At 43.6% G+C, this 14,417-nt stretch overlaps 2 protein-coding genes across 2 annotated transcripts; both read right to left on the bottom strand.

The window, feature by feature from the left end:
* Window positions 1-193: 193 nt before the first annotated feature.
* On the bottom strand, window positions 194-4,217 carry LOC131675650 (heterogeneous nuclear ribonucleoprotein H2-like). The gene is made up of 8 exons (XM_058954690.1): window positions 4,149-4,217; window positions 3,447-3,718; window positions 3,224-3,367; window positions 2,649-2,787; window positions 1,638-1,819; window positions 1,224-1,561; window positions 825-1,134; window positions 194-746 (listed from the first exon to the last, which is right to left on the bottom strand). Exons 2-8 carry the CDS (start codon window positions 3,703-3,705, stop codon window positions 643-645), a joined length of 1,476 nt encoding a protein of 491 aa, XP_058810673.1. The 5' UTR covers window positions 3,706-3,718; window positions 4,149-4,217; the 3' UTR covers window positions 194-642.
* A 982-nt stretch (window positions 4,218-5,199) lies between these two features.
* LOC131675649 (pyrokinin-1 receptor-like) lies at window positions 5,200-14,186 on the bottom strand. Its single transcript, XM_058954689.1, has 6 exons — window positions 12,512-14,186; window positions 10,760-11,166; window positions 7,513-7,736; window positions 6,676-7,011; window positions 6,213-6,417; window positions 5,200-6,108 (listed from the first exon to the last, which is right to left on the bottom strand). Exons 1-6 carry the CDS (start codon window positions 12,973-12,975, stop codon window positions 5,810-5,812), a joined length of 1,935 nt encoding a protein of 644 aa, XP_058810672.1. The 5' UTR covers window positions 12,976-14,186; the 3' UTR covers window positions 5,200-5,809.
* Between the last annotated feature and the right edge of the window lie 231 nt (window positions 14,187-14,417).

The raw sequence follows: 14,417 nt of genomic DNA, 5'->3' as shown, positions 1-14,417 counted from the left end.
ATATATATGTCCACAAAAGAAACGCCTTCCATACGTTAAAGGGAAACACAACATAATGAAATAAGATGTTAGACGAATGGCAATTGAGTTTTTGTCAGCAATCATTCCGGTTACGTTGATACCGACTATTTTTAATCAATTTTGGAAGTAATCAATACACGTGGAAATAAAAAAGTACGAATAGGTGTTGGTATTTTCACAAGTTTATTGAAAAAATGATAAATACTAATACATTTAACTTTATTACTACTGGTTGATATGATAAAATTACAAATGAATATTTGTACACGCGTACAACATACTCTTAAACGATGTTAGAATGTAATAGGTGAAAAAAAAAGTCGTTTGAGTCAATAAAAAAAATTAGAAAAACTATTTTTTATGTACTGAATCGGGCAATATTGTGCGAGAGCACAAAGTGAATAAGAAATGTAAAAGCTATTTTACGGCATTCTCGCAGATGTACTAATTACAATTAATCTTACATCTATGGCCTTATCATTAATTTGAAGGTATAGGTATCATGTTAAGTATCGTAAAATTGTAACATGAATATAATCTGTTAGCTGGTAGTTATACGATGAAATTGATACGTATATGAATGACAGGATGATTCTTTTTATGCAATAGTTTAATTTCAATTTAAAAGCTATTGTAATTGTTTCCACCAAGCTGGTTGTTTCCATATCCTCGGTTGTTCTGTCCATAACCTTGCTGCCTATTGTAATTACTTCCTCCACCCATACCTACAACCATGTTGTCGATATTTAAGTTCGCTTATTTAACGTAGATTTCAAATATCTTTATTTTCGATTTGTCGTTACCTCCACCGCCGCCTCCGCCGCCGCTGCCGCCACCTCCACAAAAGCTTCCAATACCTCCAAGCATTCCACCGCCACCACCGCCACCGTTGCCACCGCCACCTCCGCCACAATTATTTCCCATTCCTTGATTGGAGCCGGAGCTTGAATTTAAGAATAATTCTATGTATCTATGAGACATGTGGCTTTTGTCCTTAGACATAGCTTTGACAGCTTCTTCGTGAGAATCAAATTCTACATCTGCTTCTCCAGACGCTCTACCTCCATTTTCAAGAATTATTCTTATGTTTACTGGCATGAGTGGGCGGAAGAACTATAATGTAAAAACATAACCATAAAATTGAAATATTCCAAAGATACTCAAAAAATTTGAAGACTTTAGAAAAATAAGAAAAGACTTACATCAGCAATATCTTGTTCTGTGGCTCTAAATGGTAGTCCCCTCATATGCACGCAATGCATACCTGAATTACTACCACCACCCCAATTGTCGTTACCTCCTCGGTAATTTCCACTGCCACCTTTCATGTCCATGTTACCACCTCGCATTCCACCCATATTACCCATACCTCCCATACCTCCCATACTTCCCATACTACCCATACTGCCCATACTGCCCATACCTCCCATACCACCCATTCCTCCCATCCCTCCACCGCCGCCTCCGCCGCCTCCCATGTTATTTCCTCGACTTTGATAATTGTTACCGTTGTTCCATCCTCCTAAACCATTGTCAAAGTCTAAAAGAAAACAATTTTGTTAAATAAATTTGCAGAAAAATAAACTCGATCAAAACATGACGAACTTCAATTTTACCTCTATTTCCACCACGGTTTCCTCTACCATTATTGTTGAAACGGTTCATGCCACCGAATCTACTTCCTCGGTCATATGGAGCTGGTCTTTGGTTAAAGCCGCCGCCCATCGGGCCTCCTCTCATCTTAGGACCGATACTGGCACGAACTTCAGACAAGCTACTCCTGAAGATTTCAATGTATCTGCAGGCCATTAAAGTTGAATCGTTAGTAAACTGAAGTTTTCGAGAAAAATATAGTAAGTAAAATTATTTCATGTGCAAAGACATAAAATAATTTTGTAAATTATGGTAACAAAAACAAAAAATAAGAAAGTAAATAAAAGAATAAAAGGAATGCCAAAAAATTGATTTGCAAATGAATTTAAAAATATATTACAGAAATGAAATATGTTATTGATTTCATATCACTGCATTCAAGACTTGTAAATAAACTGTGACTGATGTGTAACATGCTTAAGTAATTTCTAATCACTACAAAATAATTCATTAACTGTATTTGTACTGATGTAATATAAATATAAATGATTACAATATTTCACAGTTCATTTACAGATATCAAAGCACCAAAAATAAATAATAGATAAAAATGTGTTGGCTACCTCCGAGAGCCCACCCTTTTATGGTGAATTGTCTCAGGACAAACCTACCCACCTCCCATGGGCTTCTGAAGTCGATGTAAAGGGGTACCTCCCGCCCGGAGCCCCAACCCATTGGTTTTGCATGGGCCAACAGTACTTTACTTACATTCGACTTACTCTCGTTTTTGTTTTTCAATAGATATTCATATCGTTTCTCCACACTGTGATATCATGCATTACTTAGTCCAGTTAGTAAAAAAAAAGTATTCTTGAAACAATTTTCTAATCAAATTATGATCTTGTGAAGAAACTATATGACAATAATTAATCAGCTCAATCAACTATTGAAGAAGTTGAAGAGCCACTCAAAACTACAAACTTGCAAAATGGTAGAAGAAAATGGAGTATACCCAAACCCATTCAGTGCCCCACCTGTGTCCTATCTTTTCCTTGTGTTTCTGCAGAGCGCGCTCCGCAACATCTTTGTTAACAAATTGAACGTAAGCCTCCCCAGTACTGCGGCCCGTGTAGTCTGTCGGTAGCGAAATCCCGTTCGGCAAAATCTCCAACCCTGACCCACACATAATCAAAGAACGAGTTGTAGCTTAGCGCCCATTAAATTCATTTGATTTTTTTATATATTTATGGTAAATTACCCTTATTTCTAAATCAACACTAAAACAATGTGGAAATTAATATTAGGATATCTGAGAAATAATACACCACCAAAAAATATCAAATCAACTATAAGTCTACAATATTTTATTATACTGTAATCATGATGAGAATAATCCTTTATCAGACAATAGAAAGTATAGTTACAAAAAATGTTTTTTAAAAGTGATGTATTTTTCCTCACAAAATGTAGTTCTTCATTTTATTTGGATTAAATTTTAATTTCATTAGCCGTTCAAAATTAAAACAAAAATTACTCAATAATTTTAGAAATGAGTGCACTTTAAATAGTTTGATTAATCATTGAAATGTTCATGTAACAGTGAGTATACCTGAGAAGAATTGTGCAATTTCCTCTTTGGAGCAACCAAATGGTAAGCCTCGCAGCCTAACACAGCCATCATCCATAGCATTTTCCAGATTTAAGCCACTCCTCTTTATTACCCACTCCATTTCTCCTCTTTTAGCTTTAAATACTGTAATTATCAATATTGTTTATATGAGTATTGTTGAATTTAAATACTAAAATATAATAGAATTTCAATAAAATTGTACCTTCAATGTAACGATGGCCCATGTGATCCCTATCTTTTTTGCATGCTTTTTCAATATCTTCTTCCGAGTCCATTTCTATATATGCTTCTCCACTTGGTCGTCCCTCCTTTGACATTGTCATGTGTATTCCTGCTTTTCCATGTGTAATACTGCATTCGCCAAAAAACTTCATGATTTCGTCAACAGTTGTTGACCAGGGTAAACCTCTTACTTTTATCACATGGCCTTCATCATCATGTTCACTACCGTTATTAGCCATTTTCCTTTTTTGACTGTTGAAAAAAAATCAATATGAACAATTTGTTTTGACATAAATAATAAAGATATCAATAGCTACTAGAATAGAAAAATAAACAAATGTTATTCAATATATATATTTATTTGTAATACACATTTATATAAGCCAAAAAAAATACAAATCGTTATATGAATCTGAAGCAAAATATTTATATTTTGTATACAAAATACATTATATTTAGAAGAAATAGAAGATACAAAAAATAAAGAAAAATAAAGGTTTCTCAATATAGCGTCGTTTGATCAATGTTTAGACGCGAACATTCTATGAGCACGCGCTGGGCATTAACCACGTCAAATCCATAAAACACGTATTTCATAAATTTTAAATACAAAAATAGACTATTCATATACATCACTCGTAATAAATTGAACAAGTTGCGCTATTATCAATAAGTTACTTACATTTCTCTATCCTTGTAAATTAGATTGACCGTATGACAACGACTAGCCGGAGTCAGCTATGGAAATGGCGGACGAGAGAGGTAAGCGGAAGTGTAGGAGTAGGGTACAGGGAAGTGCTCTATAGAGGGCACCTACTTCGGTCTCTCTCATAAAAAAGAATTCAAACATACATTCATTTTATACAATGTAGAATATAATTTTTGTTTCTCATAAATCAAAACTACTCATTATCCTAATTCGAGGTATACCGATATTGTAGATTCCATTTATAAAGGCGAGCAAGCGAATTAAACTCGAATCATTTCGAATTGAACGCGATCACGCTAAAACGGCTCCTCGTTGGTTAATCAAAATTCGATTCGATTCGAGTCGAGTTCGAGTTTCAATTTCGAGTTAAAGAGAAATCGAATCTATCAAAACAATCAAAACAAATGGGAAGTTAACCTCATGCAAACAAAAAGTATATTGATACCATACTGAAATATATCAATAATTTAAAAATTATAATATGGATACTCATTTATAAATTACATCAAACATTCAAACATATAGTAAATGGCACTTGTTACACGCGCGCGTTGCACGCTGATAAACTGACTAGTATTATAAAATATGAGGTTTGTTTGTTAAAAAGCTATGTTTTCAAGTATTTTATTATTATCATAAGAAAATTGTGAGAAGAATGTTCTTTACGCGTAGATATTGTAGAAGCAGTTTAATTTATAAATATATCAAATAAATTGACCAATGCACGTGAAGTTTTACAAGTTAGTAATGATTACTATTTAAAAATATTTAATTAATCTGAATTAAGTTATAAAAGTAGTTGATTATATATAATAAAATTATGAAAATGAAAAAACATTTATTTATGTAAATAATGGGATGTAAAAATAGCATTAGTGATAAAATGCAATTTGTATACAAAAATGGCTTTTTATTTCGTTCAAAATTATAAATATTATTTTAAAATAACAAGTATAATACAATCAATATATTTTATAAGTTTTTAAACAAAAAAAACTAAGTAATTATAAGATCTATAAAATTTATAAATTTCTAACATTCTTATGTTTTTCACATTAATAATTCTAGTACATTATTCTTTGCTTATAGTCTTTCAGCAGAAATACGTTTATATTAGATTAAATCTTAGTCCTACATTAAAATTTGAATTTGCTCTGACATAAAAAAATCGAAAATTTTTGAAGAAGAAATAGAAAAGATTTGAGAAAGATCACATTAACGCAAATATATATATTTTCTTATACAGGCGAATGTTTTATTTAAACATCTACAAATGGTAGATATGGCACATGGAAATGACACATGCACGGCGCTATAAAAAAAGATGTAATATAATAAAAAAATAAAAATTTATAAATAAAACTGTAAAAAAACACTGTAAACCAACGGCTGTCCGATAGAAAAATAGGTTACGAAGAGTAAAGTAAAAAATAGGCACGGAGAGTAAAGAAAAAAAACGGAAAACAAGTAGGTAATCGCTTGAAAAACAATGGCAATGAGCACGTGAGTATGAGGCTAATGAAGAGTATAAAAAAAAAAGAAAATAAAAATGATATTTACAAGGTGGAGGAGAGCAGCGCGGGGGTGTGGTCGAAAGCGAGTGTAACGAAAGAGATACGCCGGCGGCGATATGATCACCGCTGTCGTGCGATTAAGCCGCCATTGAGTTCCCCCATGTAGCGCGCCAGCTCTTTGCCGTTGAACTCGTTCTCCTCGAGGTCCTGCAGGCTGGAATTGCTGATCGTGTTCGCGCTGCGGATGCTCGGCTGACTGTTGCTGTGGCGAATGCCGAACGGCTCTTTGGTGAACACCGCGACCGTCTCCACGGGCTGCTTGCCGTTGCCGCCGCTGACTCGCATCCTCAGCTTCAGAGCTTGCGGCTGAATGGTCAGCAGTCCACCCGCGCCGAGCTTCAATCGATCTCTCAGGATGCCTGCACAGCCGCACGATCGCAATTAGGAAGTGCTCTTCGATCGATCACCCGCTTGGCCGGCTGCGCGCGATTAGAATTGACGATTGGCCGTGGCGCTAACTCACCCAAATTGACCGAGCGATGCTTGCGAGACGGCTTGCCGGTCGCTCGTGTCTGCGCCAGCGGCTTGCTGTTGAGGTTGCCGCTGGCTTCCAGCTGAGGCTTATCGCGAGGAGGCGTTAAGATTGTTGCTTGACTAGAATTCGATGATCCTCGAGAATGCTTCGGATGCCCGTAGCCGTTCGCCGATCCTACTGCCGCTTGTTCGCCCTAGGGGCAATAAATTTACATGCAGCGTTTTATTCGGCCGTCGATTCGCTCGCAGCCTACACCCCGGCAAGCGAAACGAGATTTTCAAAAGCTGCCTGCCTGTTCGTCTACCTCTCGATTCTCTGATCTCTGTCTATGTCTAGCTAACCAATCTTTGGCAGCTTCGTCAATCGAGTCCACCTCGAAAGCTTCGAAAGCCGATGAGAGTCTGGGCCAAACTAACGGAAATCGATCCTTCAACTCAAATCAATGACTCACTGTTCGGGGATGATTGACTTGGCAGGAGTTGCAGTCGGCGAGCGATTCCTGGGCGTTCACGTCGTCGCCATCGGCGCGATGATAATCTTTGCTCGGCCACGTCGAGCTGAAGGAATTGTCGCGCATCAGGCGCAGAGTACTGGCTTTGGTGGTGCAGTCGTGGTTGACCGCGGCAAGTTTCTGCGTCTCCTCGCTGACCGACAGCGAGTCCGACATTCGCGGATCGGCAGCGCCGCGATGCAACGCCGAGCGCGGATAGCGCGAGAAGCTGCTGTAACTCGGTCTGCTCGTGCGAGCTTTCTGCAGTCTACGACCGCACTGCTTGGAGAGCATCGCCTGCCGAAATTCCAAATGTATTAGCCGAGCACTTGGCGTGCGAGCAACGCTCATTTTTGCGCTCTCTTGCTCTTGTCGAGGACCGATTGCGCACCCTCGTCCCCGAGCTTTTGCTCCGCTGTCGCGTATAACGAGCCACGACCGATGACGTATTGGCCTCCACTTTGATCGACGGCAATTCTGAACTTTCGTTGTCTGGGCGCGCGGGGGTGGGCTGGTCTGCCTCTCGACAGACGCGAATTTATGTTCCGAAAACAGAATCGTCCTCGGATTAACCGCCGTCGTGCAGTCGCGGCAAAAACGGAGAAGCTCGTTATCTGCTCGAGCGTTTTTGCAAAACGAACGCGTCGCAATCATTCGCGTCGATTCCGAAATCTAATTATCTCGACGGCGACAAATAAAAAAAAACAAAAGAAGAAAATAAGAAAAAAAGCGGAGGCAGAAGAGGGTCGCACGACGAATAATTATGCGCCGAGCGAGACTCGAATAAGTATGTTTCACCTTGAAAGCCTCGCGAAATTTGTTGGACATGATGTTGTAGAGCAGTGGGTTGATTGTCGTAGATAAGTAGTAGAAGACTCCAGATGCGTAGGTGAGTGCTGTATAAACTGGCTGCACTATTGCCCTTTTCTGGCCGTCCTTTTTATTATTCTCCGCGTACACGGCCAGCAAGCGCTGCGCGTGAAACGGCGCCCAGCAGATAAAGAACGCCACCACTACTGCAACTGTTATAAAGAAAAAAAAAGGATACGCACATTGCTTCGTTTATTACTCCTGCTCGTTTATAATTCCATCGGCTTTTTGTTTGCCCATTAGCCGAGATACGAGACCTCGATAGCGCGGATCACGCAACGCGCGCCGAGATGAAAAAATGGCATATTCGTGTGTTAGTGAAGGATGAGTTGCGAAAGCTATTTATTATTGCGTACATGTAGCTTTTTTTTCTCAGATGGATGAAAATATTCGGCAAGTTAATGGGTTCTCTTGATATGACTGACAGTTATCAGATCGCGTAACGTGTCACTCTGCGATTTATTTGCTTGTTTTGCGTCAAAGAGCGAACCAGACATATCCCTTCGGATTCGGAGGAACCCTAAATGTTTTGCGTCGAATACAAAAATGCCGTTCGATTCGCTAATGTAAAAACGAAAATGTCGCAGGCTTGTGGGGCGTAATACACGGCACGATGGCCGCGCTCGTGTCAAATCAAGCCTTTTAGCTGACCACTACTATTTATACCTGCGGTTTTTGTGAATTTTCAACTGGAGGCAGTTACCTTCCATTTCAAAAGTTATGTTGCGCAAATATCTACTCTGCACGACCTGAATTCATGCGTAGGCCTTCGTCGTTTTCTAAATTTAGATGCGAATCAATAGAAATCCAGAAAATAACCATTGTTCGATTTCGCTCGCGATATTCGAGAGAAAAGCAATTCATAGATACACCCGATTAATCGACTAGACGTTAACATTTTTCTATTTTGCGAAAACTTAGTGCGCGGCTGGTTTCGTCACCTTTCCCCCGACTCCGCAGAACTTGTCAGTCAGCTAGTTTCTATCGCCTAGTGTGGCGAGCACACTATTTCTGTTCTCGACGCTTTCAATTTGTTAAACTTAGCTTTTCGGGATTCCAAGTCAAGGATTTCGGTCGATTGTACTTTCATTCGATGGAATCTTTCAATCGTGCAGGAATATAAGTCACGGGCTTGCGAGAGGAAAGAGGAATCAAGGATTACGCGCTTTCAGTAGGAAATGTCAGCTGTTAAAAAAAAAATAAATAAATAAATAAAAAGAACAAAACAAAACGGAAATAGAATTTTATAATTGCAGCTGCAAAGTGAATGGTCGTTTCGTGGAAAAGGATTTACGAATTTGGCGAAAGCATAAATTATTTGAGAGAGAGAGAGAGGGAGAGGGACGGCCAAAGCGCGATCGCGCGCGATTAAAATTAAAATGCAAAAGCCATGTAGCGGCGCGTTATTGCGCGGATTGTAGTGTATACATATCGGGTGATTAGCGAGATATTTATGAAGTATCATTTTTGATGTCGAGCTCTCTTCGAGACACGCCAAGAACGTTTGATTGGTCGAAGTAACGAAGCGACAACCGGTTTCTCGTCGTCGATCGCTCGTGCGAAACGCAGCGCGCAGTCGGATATATATGCTTTTCCCCGCCAGCAACCGAAAACAAAGATTGTCTCCGTTGGCCAACTCTTACATGGTTTTCGATTTTAACCAATTATAAAGATACTCTTGCGCGCTTAGTTTATCGTTCACTCAATTTCTCGCCGCTTCGAGAACGAATTCTTTTTTTTATACGTGTCTAGTTCTTCCTGATTTGAGTGTTTCGCAATCGTGACTGTGGTACGGAAAAAATTGCATTAAAAAAATAATACCTATAACTGGTTCGTTCTTTTTTTCCGATTATTTTTTGATTTTTTGATTTTTCATGTTTTTTTTTTTCCAAAGTATAATCGGTAATTCTGAATCGGTAACCGTTATTTTGCAAATACCTTTACCTTGAAAATCAAGAGATAAAGAAAGAAAGAGAGAGAGAGAGAGAGAGAGAGAGAGAGAGAGAGGGGCTCTGCCGCGAATACCGGTGTTGAGAACGGAATTCGATAATAAAAAAAATGCTGCGCGACGAGCGCTATAATCCCAGTACATCAAGCTACGAACCCGACAAATCGATCGAAAGTAAGAGCAGCCTACTTTTTAATTACAGCTTCAGCTGCTACGAGAGACCTTATTGAATAACTTGTTAAAGACCTTGTTTCATCGCTCCTATAGCGTGCGTTTATTTGAAAAATATTCGGATTCTTTTGAAAATGATTCTCAGCTACAACGCGTACACGATCATACATCTCGCGCTTCGAATATTTAAGCAAAACCAACAACAGGACGTTGATAGGCCGTCGAGAAAGCTGGAGAGTTTTCTCGAGTTTAGAGAGGAACGTAGGCGTGATTCGATTGCGAAAGCATAGAGATTTTGGTAAAGATAGCCGAGGTTAACGTTGACATATCCACAAGCGTACATCTCGACAGGCGCGCGAATTTTTTTTCGGATCATGGAACAAAGATACTCCGAGTTATTTGTAAACTAGATTGGCGCGCGCGCTTGGACCGTAAATTAATCAAGTTTAGTGCGAAAACTTGAAAAGTACATTTGCAAAAATATGGCCATAGCGACGTCGACATTTCAAATGGTAGCAAGCCACTCGAATGGAATAATTAATTCGAGCGAGACAATTGCTCTCCGAGAGGCGAAACCGTCGCGAGCCGTTCTTCCAAAGTTGCTCAAATTGATCCGAGTTACAAGCGATCGATTTGTTTCTGTTTGCTGTATTTGGCCGTGTGTTTTGTTGACCGATCAATCGGCATTGTGCGTCTTATTTACTTGGCGTGCCGATAAGTTGGCTCGATTGATTATTTGACTGAAACGCCGAAAATAGAAAGCCTCGAATGATATACCGCGAGGCAAGCCACTAAATCAATTGCCAGCCATTAGCCTTGTATAGGCGGAACGCTGTTTTCCCGGCGGCGCGCTCCGCCAACTGAAAAAGGCAGTGCGAGCGCCGAGAGTTTTCTCCTCGATTATCTTGTTATTCGCGCGACGCGATTCTCGTTTTTGCCGAGGAGAAAAACGCCAGCGGCCTATTTACGCGGGCACGACTTTGCGCCGTGAAAACCCCGTGTCGGTGTATTACGAATGCCATATATGGCCGTGTGGTCGTAAACGTGTATACGTACCGAGCATGCGAATGACATTCTTCTGCGCGCTGCTCTTGCCCCTCGCGCTGTCGCCGTGGCTCAGAGCATACCCCGGCGGAGTTCGCTTGACCAACGACAGTAGCCTGGAGCTGCGGAGCTTCAGTCCGATGAGGATGTACAGCACCGTGATGACGGTCATGGGCACGACGAAGAACACTATGGTCGACAGTTCGAAGGCGTGCTCGATGTAGATCCTCTTGACCGAGCAGCTGGCGGTGTGCTCCAGTGTCGTGCCGTTGGTCAGCAGCTGATAAACGATGCCGAACTGGATGGCCTGGGGAATGGCCAGGATCAGCGCCAGCAGCCAGATCGCGATCACGAACTTGACCGCTCGCGACAGCTTGGACATGGTGTGCGACAGAAACGGGTGGCATATGGCCACGTACCTGCAACACCAGCGAGAAGCGTGCCGTCGTCAGCGTTCGGGAGCCAAAGCGGACGAATCTCGAGGGGACGGACGGGATACGCGATTCGGCCGAAAAATGCCGCGCGCTCGTTTCCCGTGGAGCGCGGATCGTCTGCTCTTTTACGACGCCCGCCGCCTGTCGAGCACAATTGCGCCCCGAGAGAGCCCGTATTTTATCGTCGCGCCCTTCGCCGACTGGATCGCGATCGGAGGCAAACAAACAAGGGCCCCGTAACGAGCCATAAATAAGGAGCTTTGCTTTTCCATTTGGTTTAATAGACTTGTGTACAGCGCGATCTTAATGCGAAAAGGGTGCTGCCGGTGCGCGAACCTCAGCCCGGAGTCCTCGTTCGAGGCCTTCCACTCGCAGCGAAAAACGGCCGACGCGTTTATTGCCGCGACGAGCAGTGCGCTGGCCCGTAACACACTTTAGCTCCCTGTACCGTCTCGTACGTTTTCGACGCAATTCCGTATGCTCGGCGCGCGATTAGTCGAATTGCGAGCCGCGTATAAGAAGTCGCGTATCAAACGGAGTTTGACTAATGCTGCCAGTCGAAGCACACCTGCGCGTCCAAACGCGTTGTATTCCACTTTGATTGATTATTCATCGGAGCTAACGAATGCAATTATTGATGTGTACGCGTATCTATTGAGCGTATTTGAACAGGTGCCTGGCGGCTTTGCATTCCGTCGAATAAGTTGGTTATTGAAAAAGAAAAAAAAAACGAATTGCGACGTAGAACATCTCAAAAATACATTTACTACTAGTTGATATTTATAAAGCCGTGCGTTGTCACGCATATTAAGATCGTTATTTATAAATAAAGCCGAGCGTGCTGAATGAAAGCTTGAAAGATATACCGCATGCATCTTTTTTTATTTGCCAGTAAAGTCTCGTCACGTGCGACTTTGTTACTCGGGGAATCGTAAACAACGGAAGGAATCGAACGTGACATTTATCAAGGAAGCCGAGTCACGTTTATGTAAAATTCGAACGCGCCGGTGATCTATATACGTGTTTTCCGATGCTTAATCGCTTAATCAGACGAATAAAACGGTTTAGTCGGCGGTAAAGTATATTATTTCCTGGCCAGTCGCGACGACTATGGTTGCATTTGTACAACAAAACTTATCGAATGCATTCAAATCGAAGACGTTTCTCGTTGTTCTGGCGACAGAGAGGAGTGTGCGTACAAGGTAAACTCGATAATCACGAAACGAGAAGACGAAAATTGATCGCCCTTTTCGAAGAGATAAGTTTGCTCGAAATGATTTTGGATGGTGCAACGAAAGAGCCGAAAAGAGCGATCGAAGAATCGACAAACCTCTCGATGGTGAAAGCCGTGATGGTGAGCACGGTCGCGTTGGCCGACGTTTCGGCGGCGAAGCTCTGTACGATGCAAAAGGCCTCTCCGAAGATGTACGGATAATTCGACCAGATGTAATACATCTCCGGCGGCAGGCCGCTCAGCAGCAACAGCAAATCCGATATCGCCAGGCTGAACAGGTAGTAGTTGGTGGCCGTGTGCATGGACTTGTTGCGGGAGATGACCACGCAAGTCGACACGTTCCCGATGAGCCCCGTGAAGAATATCAGAGCGTAGACTATGGTTATCGGGACGACGAGGTAGAGCGAGTCGCGACGGGAATGGCCGCTTCTGCCGGCAGCCGTAAAGTTGGCGTAATCGCGCTGGTCGGCGATCCCCGTCAAGTTCAGCCAAACCGCCGCGGTCGCTTCCATCCGGAGATCCGACCGCTCCCAATTCACATCACTCGCATTGAAGAACATGCTTGAGCGAAGCTCGCCTCGACTCGCATTCTCCGAGCGCTACATTCTTGGGCTTGCTGGCCGGTCACTTCACTTCACTGCACTCGCGCGACGAATCCGCGAAGCCGGACGAGCCGAAGGCGCTTTCTTTTTTCGCCTCTGTTCGGAGCCGCGCCTGTTAAGGTAAAACTCATGCTTCCGATCGATCGCAAGACGGCAAAACAATAATGCCGAGTCAATTACGGATAATGAACACTCGCGTCTGGCTGTTGTTTGATAAAAAGGACGAAGCAGTTACGTCGAGACAATGTCAAATATAATAACCGTTACCGATGCCGCTGCCACCCCTTCTAATCTCCCTCCTCTTTTTTCCTTCTCCTTCTGCGCGCCTTTTACTCGCTCGCCGTCGATGCTTTATCTCCGCTCGTTCGAACGTCCACGTCTCTTTCGCTCCGACTGCAAGCGCTCGTTACCCGCGCTTGGCGGTGACAAAGCCGAACGGGGCTGGCAACGATTCGGCTTATCCGATCGCACTGTCCGCCGGCGGGCGCGCGAACGATAATGGCCCGCGCGGGGACGCTCGCGCGCCAGCGCGAGTGCTTTATCGGGGCCGATATCGGGGCTCCGCTGCGTCGCCGAGCTTTTGCTCTCCGCTGCCTCTCATAGGCAGCTTCAAAATTTCCACTTGCCCTTCCTTTCTCTCGGCGCAAAGAGACCCGGCGAGTCGCTCGGCTCGTACGCCGATCAGTTTGCACGGGGCGGCGAGCGGAACTGCCGTGGGGCTGTTGCTACTTGGCGCCGCGGCGCCTCCTTCTCTCTCCTCTCCTCGCCCATTGCGCGCACACTTCTCACACACACGCCACGGAGGATGATCTCGAGCGCTTGCCCCCCTCTCGCCCGACGCGAGTCGCGCCAGCGCGACCAACCGTCCCTTGTGTATTTGCCGGCGCTCTTCGTTTCTTCCGTTCACTCGCCAAACCGTCTTTCTCGCGCATGCCGGTCCGGCATCGCGCCTGATCCGCGCGCGCACTTGCAAGCACTGCGCCACGGGCCGCGCGCGCGCCAGCAAGAGAGAGAGAGAGAGAGAGAGAGAGAGAGAGAGAGAGAGAGAGAGAGAGAGAGTGAGAGAGTGAGAGAGCACGAGAGAGATGACAACGGGCGCGCGGTGTGCGAGAGCGGCGGTGGACGAGCGACGACTCCCTCGGGAGCCAGCCCGCGCAAGCGAGCGCTCACCTTTCTGCCAGCGATCTGCTCGCTGCTGCTGGTGGCCTGTCTGCTTCGGCGTGCCTTTCCAACTCCGTGGGTAGGGGGAAAACGCGCTCGTGCGCCGCTCCGCGAGAAAGAGAGCGCGCAGAACCCGTTTCGCTGCGCGCACGCCGCCCGTTTAGACGAGGACGACGCGGCCGCCCGAGGACGAGCTATCGTCTCGTGCGCCTCCCTGTCGCCGTCGATCCGATTGATTG

The sequence above is a fragment of the Phymastichus coffea genome, unplaced genomic scaffold, assembly GCF_024137745.1.
Source record: "Phymastichus coffea isolate CEN01 unplaced genomic scaffold, Cenicafe_Pcof_1.1 PCOF00028, whole genome shotgun sequence".
NCBI lineage: Eukaryota > Metazoa > Arthropoda > Insecta > Hymenoptera > Eulophidae > Phymastichus > Phymastichus coffea.
Note: the sequence above shows the minus strand (reverse complement) of the source record. Positions and strands in the feature narration are given on the sequence as shown.